We start from the raw sequence: 16,795 nt of genomic DNA on the forward strand, positions 1-16,795 counted from the left end.
ATACTTCTTATTTAAACAAAGATGTTCAAATGACAAAAATGTATCTTTGCACTATTATGATACACAGAAGATGACCCTGCCCAAAATCGCACAAATTCCATATGTGTGTAGTTATCTTACAGGTAAAGAATGGATTTGAAACTGTTTCATCGCAAGATTGACACATGACACACATTCTATTATCCAGCTCTACACCCATGTGTTGTAAGTTGTCTCGTGTGACAATCTCATTAATAATGATGCACTAAGAGAAGTGTGGGGTTGTTGGTAAGGCTTTTGTTTTCCAAAAGAGGTCGTATAAAAATGCTTCCTCATCTTTAATTCCACTATTTAACATCTTATATGCAGATTTTACTGTATAATCATCTGTTTCCCCATCATTCCATATCCCTTCATCCTCTTTATCTCTATTCAAAGTTCTCCCTTTGATCTCACACATGAAAAGAGTCAACATATTCCTCTCCCATTCAAACCACTCTCTCCTCCATGGTAAGTCCCATGTACATCGATCACCATTCCAAAAGATTCATAATAATTTTTAATTTATTAAATCTATCACATCATTCACTAATTTTCATCAACTTTTTTTTTAATTCCTTCATTTCTCACCATCTTCCCCTTAACCTAAACAACTACACTTTCATCTTCTTTTTTTCTCAAATCTACTTAAATTCACTCTCTCAAATCCATCCTCAAATCCAAATATAGCATAAAAGAAATGACCAAAGTTTAAGTGAAAATCTCCCGATTAAAGAATATATATATATATATATATATATATATATATATATATATATATATATATTAGAAAATGTTATACAACATCCCATAATTACCAAAAACTTCTTCTATCTCATCAAACATTTATAACAAGCATAAGACATCATTTAACACTAATGACAACCTTAAACCTAACAACAACATTGATTTGTAAATTATACTATACACATTAAATAATTAATTCAGCTCATTTAATCCATTCATATTTACTCATTAAAATTTATTATTATTATTATTAATAGAATATTACTAAGGTTATATAATTTGTTAAGTTGACCTCTTTTCATTTCTACAATTTGTTTTTGTAAAAAACATATTGATACAAAAATGTATCCAATTATTTAATTGTTCTACTTAATAGTATAACATAATATTGTTTATTCAAGGTTTAATTAGTTATTTGTTTCCTATTTACATCTAAAAACGTTTAGTTGGTCCTCCTATTTTTGTGAACCTCGATTTTATCTCGATTTGTGAAAATTGATGCAATTTGATTCTGATTTGTGAAAAATTAATACAATTTGGTCATTTCTGTGTTAAATTTATTAAAATAGATTGATGACTTTTCATCAAAATAGAAGTTGTTAATAGGGGTAGTTTCTTATGTTGACATAATTAACATATTCCTAATGACAATGTTGATAAAAAATCATTAACCTGTTCCAAACAATTTAATGAAAATGACCAAATTGCATCAAATTTTCACAAATCAAGACCAAATTGCATTATTTTTTATGAATTAGGACTAAATTGAGACTAAACAATTGGAGGACCAAGCCGATATTTTTAAGCTAAAAACAGAGATCAGATGACTAATTAAACCTTTATTTAATGATATCATCAATGATTAAAACTGGTAAAAATAATTTTCTATCAATGATTATAATAAATTAATTTAAGATATAAAATGAATTTTTTAATTATATTTCCATTTAAATTAATTATAAATAAGATAAACTATTATTCTTATTGTATAACATTTTTATGAAAATCACAATCCATCAATTATTTTTTCTTTAGTATAATATATTTTAAATTTAAAAAAGTATAGTTCATAAAATTTTTATTAACTCACATTCCCTAATTTTAGTCATTAATAGTTAGTAACAGTTTTATCATTAATATAACGTTCTCAAAACATATTACACTATTTCAATATATATATATATATATATATATATATATATATATATATTCAAATAATGTCATATAAGACATTATTACTTTGACATTCTAGCTATATTGACATCTCAAAGTTCATCAATCATTTATTACATGAAAATTTATTAGAAAAAAAAATAAAACAAAAGAATAGAAAGCATAGGAGATCACACCAAACCCAAGATAAAATTTATACTTCACGAAACATAGACAAACTAAATGTATTATGAAAAATATCTAAATAAATATATGGAAGTATAAAACATTAAATCACTTCTATTATTCTATATTAATGAAAGCTAAATTAACTAACATATCACACAAAAAACATGACAAACTTTGAACTATATATGTGTACAAACATTTAAGCACGGACACCATCTTCCTATAAGACTCCAAAGAACTTTTAATCTAAAAACCATGATAGACTAAAGAATAATCACTTTCCAATCAAAATCTATGTGTTTAAGCATGCTACAAAGGATAAATGGTCTTGATAAACTCAGCATAAATAGAAGTATGTACCCTTAAAAAAATTGAAAAACTACCCACATATTCACCTGACTTCCTTTAAAAATACTAACACATGAAGCCAAACCGGGACAACTCCTATTTGCACCATCAATATTCATTTTAAGTCAATTAGCATATGAAACTTGTCATATTACATCCACAAATGAAACCACCCTACCCTCCCTAGTTTGAATATTGAAAATTTTCAATACCAAAAAATCAGAAGCAGTATTACTCATGTGCTTCTTAGATTTATTCCCAGCCATAAGCACTAACTCCTTAATTTGAAAAATCTCGCAATTGGATTCTGAAATCTATTGTGATTTCTCATCCTCTAGATCATTCAAATAATTGCAGTAATAATTGTTATTTTAATCACTTTAAGCAAAGCACAACAAGGAGACTTCATAAACTGAACAACCAAATCCAAAGAATAAAATTGCAAATTCTTAAAAACTTCTTTCAATCTTTTTCACAATCGTTTAGTAATAGAACATTGGAAAAACAAATGAGAGAAAAATTCAAGATTATTAACCACACGAAGAACATATAGAGCATAAAACCACTCATTTTTTTAACCTCAAAATCAATAGATAAACAATCATACAACAATTTCTAAAGAACTAAAATTTTAGCCAATGATACCTCATCTAACAAAATCAAGTTATCCCCATCTATACATTTCATACCAAAAGAATAAAATTTTCTTTTGCAACTTTTGAGAAAACACACGAGTAACGTGTAGAGTCCAATTAGGCATATACCTATTTATAATTATATTCCATTTCTAACACTAAATACATCTTTGCGTCAATTCAATCGAATATTGGATAAATAGCTAGATGAATGCATCTTAATTAAATTCACCTTATATGTAATTAGTGTGCTTACTAGTAAAAAAAAGTGTTGCATATTCTCAAGAATTTGTTTAGACTATTTTTATCAATCCTGTTCAATAAAAATAATGCTACCATTAATAATTTTTATTATAAATTAGGTTAGTAGAAAAAGATATCTCCCTTCTTACCTAATGCATGAAAAACAATTTGTAACTTATAGCATTGTTGTAATAGATAATTTCTTCCAATTTTTTTGAAAGTTGGAACTAATTAGCTGGTTGTTACTGAATAGTTGAAAACTGCTTTCCCAAAATAACAAAAGAAAGAAAAATGAGACTGAAAGTGTTCATATTCATGTTCTTGTTAAATTCATTTTTTTGGCATTGTACAAAGTTTGTTAAATTCCTTTTTTTAGGTTGGGAACCAACCAAAAGTTAAGCTCTCCAATGTTTGTGCTCTTCAAAGGAGCAACACCTTACACGTATGTATGGGGCGAAGTATACTCCTCTCCATGTTTATCCTCATATGAGGACATTTTCGCCAACCTATGCTTTTCTTTTCCCCATGATTTCATTAATCACTACCCTAAAGAACATCAAACCTGTACTCAGATCATAAATTCTGTTGTGGGACCTTATTTTCTTGTGTCACATCTTCGTCATCAACATTTTACTTCAATGGGTTGAAAGTGCATGATTGCTACCTACGACAAACATGTTGCAAAGGGCAGCAAGCAATGCATATTCATGGTGGTGGGCCAGCCACATCAGGACAAAGCAGTCAAAATGGCTGGATCAAAGCCTCCAAGGTACGTTTCTCAGTATGAAACCTCAATAATCAATCCGACTATTATTTTATTTTTAAAATTCTCTAGTAACATCAAATCATATATTGGATATTAAGAACCAGAACGTAGCAAATCATCAATCTTAGGCGATTTTAGAATTACCCACATTCTCATTTTCTCTTGATTTCCTAAACTTTGTGGAGAATTGTTGATTAAGATGTCTTTCAATTCACATGCATAAAAAATGAAGCTTTTCGTTTCAATGATAGTAGCTGCATTTTTTTCAATGCACCATTTTCTCAAGGCTAAATATGCATACACTTAACAAGATTTTAGAGAAAGGGATGCAAAATGACATGTATATATATTAGTTTTTTTTTCTTTTCTATAAATTTTACCGTTAGTATTTATTTTCACTATATTAGTCTTTGTTGTTGTTATTGTTATTGTTATTGTTATTGTTGTTATTGTAGTTGTGTTTGTTGTTGTTGTTGTTGTAATTGTGTTTGTTGTTGTTGTTGTTGTGGTTGTGGTTGTAATTAAAGCATTGATCCATAATAAAATAAGATTTTAAGATTGATGTGGAGTGTGAGTACAATTTTATGAATTTTTTTTTTATGGGATTTTTTGCTTGAAATTTATATTTTATCTGTTATCTTTTAATTTAATGATTACAAAAAATAAATTAAAAGTTATTATTTTTTTATAATATTTAATTTATTTATTATTTTGTATTTTGGTATTTCTATTTATTTCCTTAAAAGATGTAATTAGTAAAACCATTATTAATCACATTTAACAAAAATCTCTCAAAGATTTAGACGAATTGAAGTTGTTGTTTTTTAAAACATTTAGTACACTTTTGAATTTATGATTATTTATCGAAACTCTTTTCGTTAAATATTGTTTTGAATATATTAATAAATATGAAAATGATTATATATGATGTGAGAATTAAACAAATCATGTCATTTTTTTATATTGGTTATACATATTTTTTTTACATTTGATATCAATTATGGTGATATTATTGGTAATAGATTCAATTGAAAATTTATTGATTAAAAAGTCATTAAAATAAATACCATCAATCCAATCCATTTTTATTAGAAGAATGATTAAGTTTTGTATATAAAAAAGGTACAATTCGCTATCTTTCATTATATTAGTTATGATTGGAAAAGAAAAAAAATGATACGGAGACAATTATACGATTAAATTATGGATTGATAATAAAATATGATTTTAACATTGCTGTGGATTGGCAATACATTTTTAAGAGTTTTTAATATATTTTTATTTTATGCTTGAAATTTATATTTTATTTGTTATCTTTTATTTTTTAAAGATTACAAAAATAGATTAAAAATTATTAGTTTTATTTTATAGTATTTAATATATTTATTATTTTTTTATTTTGGTATTTTTATTTCTTTCTTTACGAAGTAAAACCATTATTCATCACTTAAAAAAAATCTCCTAAAGGATTAGAAAAATTGGAGTTGTTACTTTTTAAATATTTAATAAATTTCTGAATTTATGATTGTTTACTGAAACTCTTCTCGTTAAATATTGTTTAAATATATTAATAAATATAAAATAATAGTTATATATGATATAAGAATTAAAGAAATTATGTTTTTTATAGTAACACATTTAGTTAATAAATTATAAATATTTGTTTACATTTGATTGCAATTGCGATGACCGTTAATAAATTCAATTGAAAATTTATCATTTAAAATAAATAGTTATCAATCTACTTCTATTAAAATATGGTGAAGTTTTTATAGAAAAGTACAATGTTGTTTTCTATCTTTCATGAGAAAATAAGATTAAATATATTTTTAACTTTCATATAAAATTTTGAAATTTTGAAATAATTTTATCTTTTAAAATTTAATGAATAAATTTAATTTTCATAAGCAATCGAAAATTATGTGTCTGATAATATGACTACATGTGTGTCTATCTGGATTTAAGTGTTGTCATGTGTATTCATATATTAACATATGCTGGTATGTAATGACACTTATATTCATAGATCGATCCGTGTGTGTCTATATCAAAGTTGTCGATGATAGTTATTTATCACATCAACAAATCTTTAATAAATCTTTAATATCTTATAATTACGATGAGTAAATTCAATTATTAATAAAGATTAAAAATAAAAATTATTCTGGAACAATATATTTAACCTTTTACATTTTAAAAGATGATTTTGATTTCACGTCAAGTTAAAAGTGACACTCTATATACATGAGTGGGACTAAAAAAATGAGACGCTTCCAAGCCTAAGTGTTGGGGAAAAGAATGGATGAAAAGAGACAATCAGCACCTGCTGCTGGACAATGGTATGAAGGGTCCGATGAACATCTCTTGCCATACCTTTAGCATCGCCACAGACGTAAAGATATCCTCCTTGAGAAATCAAATTCCACAAAATTATTGTGTATTTGGTCCAATTTACTTTAAAGAAATAATCATTATCTTTGCCAATTTCTTGGAAGAATTTTTGAAAAATAAGTACTTCTCACAACAATCTATTTTCCCAAACAACCACTTAATCATTTAGGTAAACTACAGTTTTACGATAAACTAGGACTTGAATTGGAGCTTCTAATTCTCTAAGAATAAGAATCGTGTATTTTATATTTTTGCTCATTATCGTGGTTGATTTACATATTTAGGTAGTTTCTATCTGATTCCTCTCTGTCCTTCAACTCTCTATTCTACATTTCCCCCAAAATCTCCCCTCTTCAGTTAAAAATCAGTATACCCTATAAAAACTACAACAATAATAAAGGAATGTTCAGTACCTGCTTTCGATAGATATTTAAAAACTAAACTATCTGTAAAATGTTCATGTACCTGTAAGAATCCCCTGAAAGGTGCCAAGCCAGTTCCAGGACCAACAATAATAATAGGAATGGAATGATCAGCCGGTAATTTGAATGCATAAAAAATGAAGCTTTTCGTTTCAATGATAGTAGCTGCATTTTTTTCAATGCACCATTTTCTCAGGACTAAATATGCATACACTTAACAAGACATGGTTTTAGAGAAAGGGATGCAAAATGATAGGAACACAGGGAAATGAATTAATTAATGACATTAAGAATGAAATAGGATAATGGCATAGTTAGTTCTATCAGTTTCATGGGTGCATAATAGATAAGAACAGAAGTTCTCATTCTCATATTCATTATTGCTATGCTTTAAGTTTTGGAATAAAATTGAGTGAATGATGAGGGAAAAAAATAATGACAGATATGGAAGAAAAGGTGAATGAAGCCCTCGTTGTGCTGCGAGATGAAGGGGACTCATTTGCTAAGAGGGCTGAAATGTATTACAAGAAGAGACCAGAGTTGGCAAATTTTGTGGAAGAAACCTTTCGAGCATATAAAGCCTTAGCAGACAGATATGATCATTTATCAAAGGAACTTCAAAGTGCGAACCGCACTATAGCCAGTGTTTTCCCAGACCAAGTCCCATGTCCTATTGAAGAAGATGAGGAAGAAGAAAGTGACACAGGAACTAATTCATTATCATCAGACCCCAACAATCAAACACATGATAAACCATCCATTCCTAAGGTTCCAAAAACCCCAAAGAAGGATTTTAAAAGTCAGACCATGTTGATCTCCAGAAAGGCCACACTTAAGAAGACTCCTAGCTCTGTAAAATACCTTCCAACAATTTCATGTTCAGGCCTGACCAAGGAGGAAGCTTTGGTAGAAATTGACAATCTTCAGAAAGAAATATTGTCGCAGCAAACTGAGAAAGAGTTCGTGAGGAGTTTGTATGAACGCGCCTATCAAAAGTACTGGTCAATTGAAGACGAGATCGCAGCAACACAGAAAAGGGTTTGCAGCTTGCAAGATGAGTTTGGTGTTGGGACAGTGATAGAAGACAATGATGCAAGAACTTTGATGGCAGCCACAGCTCTAAAATCATGCCAAGAGACTCTGGACAAGTTGAAAGAGATACAGGTTCAAGCATCCAAAGAAGCTAAAGAGGAGTATGAAAGGGTTAAGAAGGCTCACGAGATGTTTGAGACCCTAAGAGACCAATTCATTTCTAAATATATGACGAGTCAGCTAGAGCATGATGATGGGGACAAGTGTAAGAGTATAGAAACAGATCAAAAAAGCATAGATGAAGAGATGGATCGGTTGGAGCAGGAGGCGCATGATGTGGGGCTATTGAGAGAGAAGATTAAACGAAAGTTGGAGGAAGATTCAAGGAATTCCTTCACTGTGACTGAAATGGCTGAGTGCATTGATGAGCTTGTAAATAAGGTTTGTACCTTGGAAACAGCGGTTTCATCTCAGACTGGCTTGGTGAAGAGACTGAGATCAGACACAGATGGACTTCAGACAAACATAAGAAAGTTGGAAGAAGACAAGGAAATGCTCAGAGAAGACTCAGAAGTTACCAAGAAGAAGCTAAAGGAATTAGAGCGAGAGTTGTGGAGACTTAAAATGCTCAACCGAAGTGTCAGAAGTCAAGACAACACCCTCCAAACGCACTTTACTGAAGCTACCTGTAACCTTGAGCACCTTTCTGGAAAATTGACTTACATGAAACCAGATGAGGAGGAGGAGAACTTGGTACTTTACGGGAAGAAGAGAACTGCTTCTGATGGTATACCATTGAAAAAGTCTGAAAAACATGGTGCTAACATGTTAGTTAATAACTTAGATGTCAAGAAAATAAGGGAAAACCGTCGTGCAAATATTCATAAGAAGTCTGTTTCGATTGGGAGTAGTTTTCTTAATGAAAGGATTCAGAAGCTGCCATTCCATGAAAATGATAATTCATCTGATACAGTGAGCACTGTTGACAATGAATCACAGGATTTGGACACTAGTGAGGGAGATCAACCTAACTGGAGGCAGATGTTTATGAGTGGATTAGATGACAGAGAAAAGATTCTGCTGGAGGAGTACACATCAGTTTTAATGAACTATAAGGAGGTCAGGGCTAAGCTCAATGATGTGGAAAAGAGAAGCCGGGACAGCATTTTTGAGTTGACACTTCAGGTAAGAGATTATTTGTTTACTTCCGAATAAGGTTATATTAGATATCAACTTTTACAGATGTAGAATTTTGCCTGCAGTTAAGAGAGATGAAGAATGCTCTTGTGGCAAAGGACAAAGAGATACAGTTTTTACGTCAGAAGCTAAACTGGCCAGATGCAAATCCTGATGAAAGTCCCAACACCAACACCACGGAATACAAATATACACCCAATGAAGCAAATCTTCGAAGAGCAAGTCAAAGAGCGTATGGGTCAGACTCAGAAGTTTTACATTTAAATTTAAATGCAGATGCAAATGCAGTCACCCCTTACTCAGAACATCACGGTGAAACTGAAAGCACGAGAAGTATATTATCTCTGAAAATGACACTTGGCAGGCTCATGGAAAATCAGGATAAGCGCCATGACCTTTCGAACATGGAACAGAAATTCCGTTCAGCCATCGACGACTTGATGGAAGAGAACTTGGAGTTCTGGTTGAGGTTTAGCACTTCAGTTCATCAGATTCAGAAATTCCAAAACTCTGTTCAGGACTTGAAAGCTGAGCTGAAAATGATAAAGGAAAGAAACGACAAGTTAGAAGGGCATACAAATAATAAACAACAACATATGCAATCTGAACTGAGGCCAATATTCAGACACCTTAGAGAAATAAGAACTGAGTTATCACTGTGGGTGGAACACAATGCAGTGCTTCAGGATGAACTGCAAGGAAGGTACTCATCTTTGAGCAACATCCAAGATGAGATATCACGAGCGGCGAACGCCCGATCCGGAGCCGACCAGGCTGAGCTCATTAGCAAGTACCAAGCTGCAAAGTTTCAAGGTGAGATTCTGAACATGAAGCAAGAGAACAACAAGGTTGCAAGTGAACTGCAAGCAGGTCTTAGCCTTGTGAAGGGAATGAAAGTTGATGTTGAGAAGACACTTGATGAGCTAGATGAAGCTATTGGTGTTAGTAATAAGAGTGCCGCCCAGATCAAAAAATCCAGTAGTCGTGCTCGAATACCCTTGAGGTCTTTCTTGTTTGGAGTCAAGTTAAAGAAGCAAAAGAATCATCCTTCACTGTTTGCATGTGTCAACCCATCATTGCAAAGACAACACAGTTTCAATGAAGCACAAGCTCCAATTTAGAACAACTTTCCACCAGTACTTGGATTCAACTCTAAATTATGTAACACTGTGATTGTGATAATATATAAAAGCTGAGTCCTCGTGCTTTTTTAATTTCAGAATTGGTTTTGCTTCTAATTGCAAGATTGACTTACAATCCTTTCTTAAAGTGCGTGGGTTCATCTGTATAAAAGCAATTGGAATTTTATCTTTATTTCAGGGTGTAGCCTTCTGCATGTGTAGTTTCATAATATGATATGACATGCATTTTTAAATATAAAATTCTTTATCTTTGTAGTTGTTTATGGCAGAAGTTTCCCCTTGCCAAATAATTATGAATACTTATGTGTTTTTTATTTAACCATTAACAGGCATGGCAGTCTGAAAAACAGTTTTTTACAAGTGTCTTTTTGATATATTGCATCTCAATGTTATATTATTAATACTATGGTTTCACTTTGTGAAGTTCATAGCAACATTGTTTTTATCCAACTAATTCTTATTGAAATATTAGACAAATAACTTGTTGATTCAGTCTATGAAGTATTGTGTTCATGAAAATGACTATAGACAAATATTGAATTTAGAGATGGTGTGCAATTTTTCAGAACTAAAAACAATCAAAATCACATTGATAATTCGTAATGAATTGTTCATCAAGAGGACAAATAAAATTGAGTGATCAGTTGTGAGTTCAGGGGGTAGGTTGTGATATCAATTGATGTCGCCTTCTCTCTTTCGCAATGTGCTCCACCTCTGCAAGTATTTAAATTATCATTGACAATATCTAACATGAAAAGTTATAATAATTATTAATAATGAGATTACATAATGACTAGATTTTATCCCTTAAAATAAAATTTACTTTCTTGATTAATAAATAAGCGAATGTTGATAATGTTATAGAAGTTTAGAATCGATAAAACACCTTAGATAATTGTGAGGTGCTCCTCTTGATAGGGAAGTCATCTTTCTTAATCATAGTTGCCCAGTTACCTTCACCCCATCTCTGAACGGCATCTCGTAATTGCAGGTCTTCTTGCTCCGACCATGGTTCTCTTTTCTTTTTAATAAATGTGTTACTACGGACTGAACCACTGGCTTCTACAACTCTGGTTGATGATGTATTTGGCAGTGTCTGTCTCTTCACTGTTACTGGAAAAATAATATCGGTGTTGCTCCAACTTTCATTGTTATCAGTGGTAGATAGAGCATTTATAGTCAACGGAGCTTCAATCACTGAACTCGAAGGACTGGATTCACCCAGTTTAAAAGATGCAATAATTACCTAAAGAATAAATTATAAATTATTTAATACAGTTGTGAACTGAATTAACCGTCATAAAACATTTGTTATCTTACTTTCTCTTCTTTAAAGAAGATCCTTTTTTTCTTTTTTCCTTAAACTACATATGAATGACTTTCTGAATTTTTTTCTTCTACTTCCTTCCTGTATATTTATGTTTATCTTCACTCAATATAAATGCCTCAACACTCATTTGAATGCCACACAATCAAAACAGTCCAGTCTCATCCAACAAAATGCAAAATTGCTTCCAACAGAACCAAAATCTAAGGACCCATCCTAGCTTTACAACCCTGCATAATAGCTTTAGATACACCAAAACCAAAATCCCAATATCCATTATAGCTTAAATCCAACAAAACCCAAAATCCCATGACCCATCATAGCTTTACATTGATGCTCACAAAACCTATCTATCTATCTATATACCTCATACTCTGATTACTACCGTTCAAAAATGCTTTCTCAAGTTTTTGGCCTATGTTGAGTATTTGTGTGACCAACCTTCAAAACTGTTTATTAACAATTTTCTGAAATTATGGAACCACTTCTTCTGAAACTGATACTGATATGCTTTAATATAATTGGAAAAATATTTAGGTAATAGAATTATGACAATGACAACTCGAAAGTAACCGTTCTTTTTTATTAATGACACAATTAGATTATCTAATTGAGAATACGGAACTTTTGACTACAATAATATTGAGAAAAATAATGTCCCATGGTCCAATAATATTTCATAAAACTTACGACTTTCTATTGTTCATTATAAATGTTATTAATTTTTTTTTTTCATTTTGCTCCTGCAGCCATGTGGAATTTAAAATATTTATGAATTATTGATTTAAATATAAATCTTCTGTTGCTCGAAATGGATGAGACCAGCCTAGTAATATTGAATAACACTAAAAAATCCGAATTCAGGCTAGGTACGCTAGACTTCTTTATAAGTTAAAATAATAATAATAATAATAATAATAATAATAATAATAATAATAATAATAATAATAAAAGTTGACTCCAAAATCCATTTGGTTCATCTTCAAATGGAGAAAGAAATTTATTGAAAAGAAAAAAAATGGAAAGATGGGAGGAAGCCCATACGATAGATTCTTCTTTCAAGTTAAATAATAATCTTTTAGAAAATATTGTGCACAATCTTCAAAATTTGAAATATTTAGTTAAAAGTTGGAAAGTGTTGGGTGAAACAAATATGCAATTAGCTGCACAACATACCTGGATAAAATTTAGTAATTTGGTAGATTATTATAACACACCTTAACAAATGCTGCAGCTTCGGTTGCAGTTTCTCTGTTTAAGCGGGGTAATGCTTCTCGTTCGTTCTCCAAGTCACTGTCATCATCCTACAAAAAGCCCCCAAATATGTATGAATCTATAAAAGTGATATACAAATTCAATGCATGGAGCAAACAAAAAAAAAACAGTAAACGCAGGCGGAGAGTATTAAACTGATCTGAGATGCAATTTTCATGAATCTGCATGCGGTGAACATTCATGACAACTATAACTACTTGAGTACAATAAACACTGTTATCTTTATTGCAATAACATTAAAACTTTATTAGGATGGAATACTTGAAAAAGAAATCATAGTATGGAGTAACATTAATTGCAATTTCAGCAAGAATTAATGCCTGAAAATTTATGAATTTATGAAACTTATGAATTTATGAAATTTATAGTATATCTAGATTTGATCTAAGATATTAAGAGCACGGAAAATTTGAATAAAAGGCTACCACATATCCCATAATTTTTTTAGGCAAGTGACATCATAGCATTAATTTGCTTGGTGGGGTGACATTCACAATTATAAGTCCTGGTAGAAGGACTCTTAGGCTTGATTTGTTAAATACAAAAAGTAAAGAAAGAAAAGAAAAACACAAAAAATAAGAAATAAAATTATTAATAAATATTGAAAGTAAGCTTATTTTCGCATTTAAGGGAAAGGGAAAAGATTTGAGTAAAAGGTCATAAATATTAATGATTATGTATATATATTATAATAATTATGTATTCAACTATGTCATAAAATAACTATAACGTAATCAAACTATTTTATTAATATTTAAATTTATTATTATAAAATAATATTATTATAATAAAAATATTAACAATAAATAAAATATATTTAACCTTTTTTATTTTACTTTAACCGAAACAATTTCGCTTTTCTTTTTTTTTTCTTTTAAAATGTGTTTGATTACTGGCTAAAATAGTGAAGGTAAACACTCACTTTCTCTTCACAAAAAGAGGACTCTTTTCTTTTGCATTGTAAAACACAATGCGTACAAGCATATGGACATGAAGGACATGAATATGTAGGCAAAGCAATGTAGATAGAAAGGTACGAAAGAAAAGAGACGTAAAAAAGATATAAGAAGAGCATAAAAAAAAGTAAAAGAAGAGAGAATAAGGGACCGATTCCATGATAGACAAAAAAGGTAGACGAAGGTTAAAAGATTGAATATATAGTAATAATTAATAATAAATCATAAACTGAATCCCTATAAATTATTGAAGCATTTTCTATGTGTCGTCTACCTGCATTGCTCACTTACCAAAGGATTAAATACCTAAATCATAATTAACCTAAATAACTCTATCTTCTCCATGATCAAACAGTAGTATAAAGGAATAAATGCTTGAGACATTATTAAGCTAAAGTCTCTGGCTGATCAAACTGTGGCTTAACAAATTCCAAAAATACAATTAACATAAATTCTGTCTTTCTGAGAGCAAGACTAATAGTAACAATAGATTCATTCTCGATGAAACTCATCAAGTCACGCAATGAACTCAGACATCTCACTCAATTAATGACAGAATTATGAATGACTTTGGAAAACTCGGTCAAAATTTGTAGAAATAAAAAAAAAAAAAAAAAAAAAAAAACACGTTGCTGCTTAATCTGAGAAATGTAACTTAAAAATACGAAAAAAGAGATAGATCATGATAATAGAAATTATAATGCAAATAATCAAAGTTTAAACAAGAACATATTCACACATAATTAAAAAGCGTACAAACCAAAGGTTGAGCATCGTCGTCCAAATTTTCCATGGAGTGACCATACGCCAAATGTCGCCACAGCATTTGATACTCTCTAGCTTTAGAAATTCCGGTTGACGTTTTGGCCGCCAAATCATACCAGTTAAACTTGGAATGCGGATAATTCGCCAATTCCTGAAGCAACGTCAAAACCGTTGGTGCATCGTATCTGCATGATGTATCACGCAGATCAACAATAAACAGCAAAACGAGATGAAAATAATTTAAAAAAGAAATAAAAACATAGCGAAGGAATGAGACCGTTGCAACAGAGAAGCAGTGTCTTCTCCGCTGAAAGGAACCTTAACTCTGCCTTGCTTGTTAACCTCTCTAGCCATGGAGTAAATGGAAGTTGCAGAATAAGAATTTTTCTCTGTACTCTGAGTGGCGAATCAGTTTCTCTCTCTAGTGCCACGCAATTTGTGCGCCTTGGATAAACTTGGGAACATTTATATACGGGAAGGGATGTACTGGATAGTACAAATCCTTTGATTGGGATGGGGAAACTTGCAGATTACAAAAACACCCTTATATAATGAAATGTTTATATATATATATATATCTATAACAATATATAATAATAATATAAAGAGGATTCCCTCTTTTGTGTCCACATTTTATAATACCAAATATACCCTTTACAATATTATTATTTATTAATTTTTTAAAATTAATAATTATTTTTATCTATTTTTTATAAAATTGTTTATCTTTTTTTTATTCATCAACAATTATTCTCTCTATTTATTTCATTTTATTTTTAATAAATATACATTTATTTTATATATTAACTTAATAACATTATACTATTATCATCTACTAATATAATATCATTCATATTTAAAAAATACACACAGGCGCGATAGCGCCTGTGTTTACACTAGTATATATATATATATATATTAATTTTTTTGTTATGAATTTTACTGTTAGAATTTATTTTCACTGTAACAGAAAATAAAAATGATACGGACACCATTATAGAATTAAAGTATTCATATATAATAAAATAAGATTTTAATATTGATGTAGAGTATGAGTACATTTTTGTGAGTTTTTTTTTTATGAGATTTTTTGATTGAAATTTTTATTTTATTTGTTATCTTTTAATTTAATGATTACAAAAAATAAATTAAAAGTTATTATTTTTATTTTATAATATTTAATTTATTCATTATTTTGTATTTTGGTATTTCTATTTTTTTTCTTAGAAGATGTAATCAGTAAAACCATTATTAATCACATTTAACAAAAATCTCTCGAGGAATTAGACGAATTGAAGTCGTTGTTTTTTAAAACATTTGGTACACTTCTGAATTTATGATTATTTATTGAAACTCCTTTGTTAAATATTGTTTTGAATATATTAATAAATATGAAAATGATTATATATGATGTAAGAATTAAATAAATCATGTTATTTTTTATATTGGTTATACATTTTTTTTTTACATTTGATTGCAATTGTGGTGACATTATTGTTAATAGATTCAATTGAAAATTTATTGATTAAAAAGTCATTAAAATAAATACCATTAATCCAATTCATTTTTATTAGAAGAATGATTAAGTTTTTATATAAATAAAGTACAATGTTGTCCGCTATCTTTCATTATATTAGTTATGACTGGAAAAGAAAAAAGAAATGACACGGAGACAATTATACAATTAAAGTATGGATTGATAATAAACTATGATTTTAACTTTGATGTGGATTGGCAGTACATTTTTAAGAGTTTTTAATATATTTTTATTTTATGATTTTTTTTCTTGAAATTTATATTTTATTTGTTATCTTTTATTTTTTAAAGTTTACAAAAATAGATTAAAAATTATTACTTTTATTTTATAGTATTTAATATAATCGTTATTATTTTTATTTTGGTATTTCTATTTCTTTCTTTACAAAGTAAAACCATTATTCATCACTTTAAAACAAAATCTCCTAAAGGATTAGAAAAATTGGAGTTGTTATTTTTTAAATATTTAATAGATTTCTGAATTTATGATTGCTTACTGAAACTCTTCTCGTTAAATATTGTTTAAATATATTAATAAATATAAAATAATGGTTATATATGATATAAGAATTAAAGAAATTATGTTTTTTTATAGTAACACATTTAGTTAATAAATTATAAATATTTTTTTACATTTGATTGCAATTGCGATAA

At 29.4% G+C, this 16,795-nt stretch overlaps 2 protein-coding genes across 2 annotated transcripts; one reads left to right on the plus strand and one right to left on the minus strand.

Moving 5' to 3' along the window:
• Positions 1-3,900: 3,900 nt before the first annotated feature.
• On the plus strand, positions 3,901-10,454 carry LOC114194550 (protein NETWORKED 2A-like). Its single transcript, XM_028084864.1, has 3 exons — positions 3,901-4,101; positions 7,354-9,128; positions 9,206-10,454. The coding sequence occupies exons 1-3, from the start codon at positions 4,008-4,010 to the stop codon at positions 10,259-10,261; spliced, it is 2,925 nt and encodes a 974-aa protein (XP_027940665.1). The 5' UTR covers positions 3,901-4,007; the 3' UTR covers positions 10,262-10,454.
• Positions 10,455-10,794: 340 nt separating this feature from the next.
• Positions 10,795-15,029, minus strand: LOC114194552 (telomeric repeat-binding factor 2-like). The gene is made up of 5 exons (XM_028084868.1): positions 14,883-15,029; positions 14,601-14,790; positions 12,827-12,913; positions 11,169-11,528; positions 10,795-10,996 (listed from the first exon to the last, which is right to left on the minus strand). Exons 1-5 carry the CDS (start codon positions 14,957-14,959, stop codon positions 10,955-10,957), a joined length of 756 nt encoding a protein of 251 aa, XP_027940669.1. The 5' UTR covers positions 14,960-15,029; the 3' UTR covers positions 10,795-10,954.
• Positions 15,030-16,795: the final 1,766 nt, after the last annotated feature.

The sequence above is a fragment of the Vigna unguiculata genome, chromosome 8 (genome assembly GCF_004118075.2).
Source record: "Vigna unguiculata cultivar IT97K-499-35 chromosome 8, ASM411807v1, whole genome shotgun sequence".
Classification (NCBI taxonomy): domain Eukaryota; kingdom Viridiplantae; phylum Streptophyta; class Magnoliopsida; order Fabales; family Fabaceae; genus Vigna; species Vigna unguiculata.

Excerpts from the sequence above, each read along its gene's own strand:
- LOC114194552 (XM_028084868.1), bottom strand. The coding sequence starts at position 14,959 with ATGGCTAGAGAGGTTAACAAGCAAGGCAGAGTTAAGGTTCCTTTCAGC. Across the intron at positions 14,791-14,882 it reads ACTGCTTCTCTGTTGCAACG|ATACGATGCACCAACGGTTT; the intron begins GTCTCATTCCTT and ends TACATCATGCAG. Across the intron at positions 11,529-12,826 it reads AAGCTGCAGCATTTGTTAAG|GTAATTATTGCATCTTTTAA; the intron begins GTGTGTTATAAT and ends TTTATTCTTTAG.
- LOC114194550 (XM_028084864.1), top strand. The coding sequence starts at position 4,008 with ATGTTGCAAAGGGCAGCAAGCAATGCATATTCATGGTGGTGGGCCAGC. Across the intron at positions 4,102-7,353 it reads GCTGGATCAAAGCCTCCAAG|ATATGGAAGAAAAGGTGAAT; the intron begins GTACGTTTCTCA and ends AAATAATGACAG. Across the intron at positions 9,129-9,205 it reads TTTTTGAGTTGACACTTCAG|TTAAGAGAGATGAAGAATGC; the intron begins GTAAGAGATTAT and ends TTTTGCCTGCAG.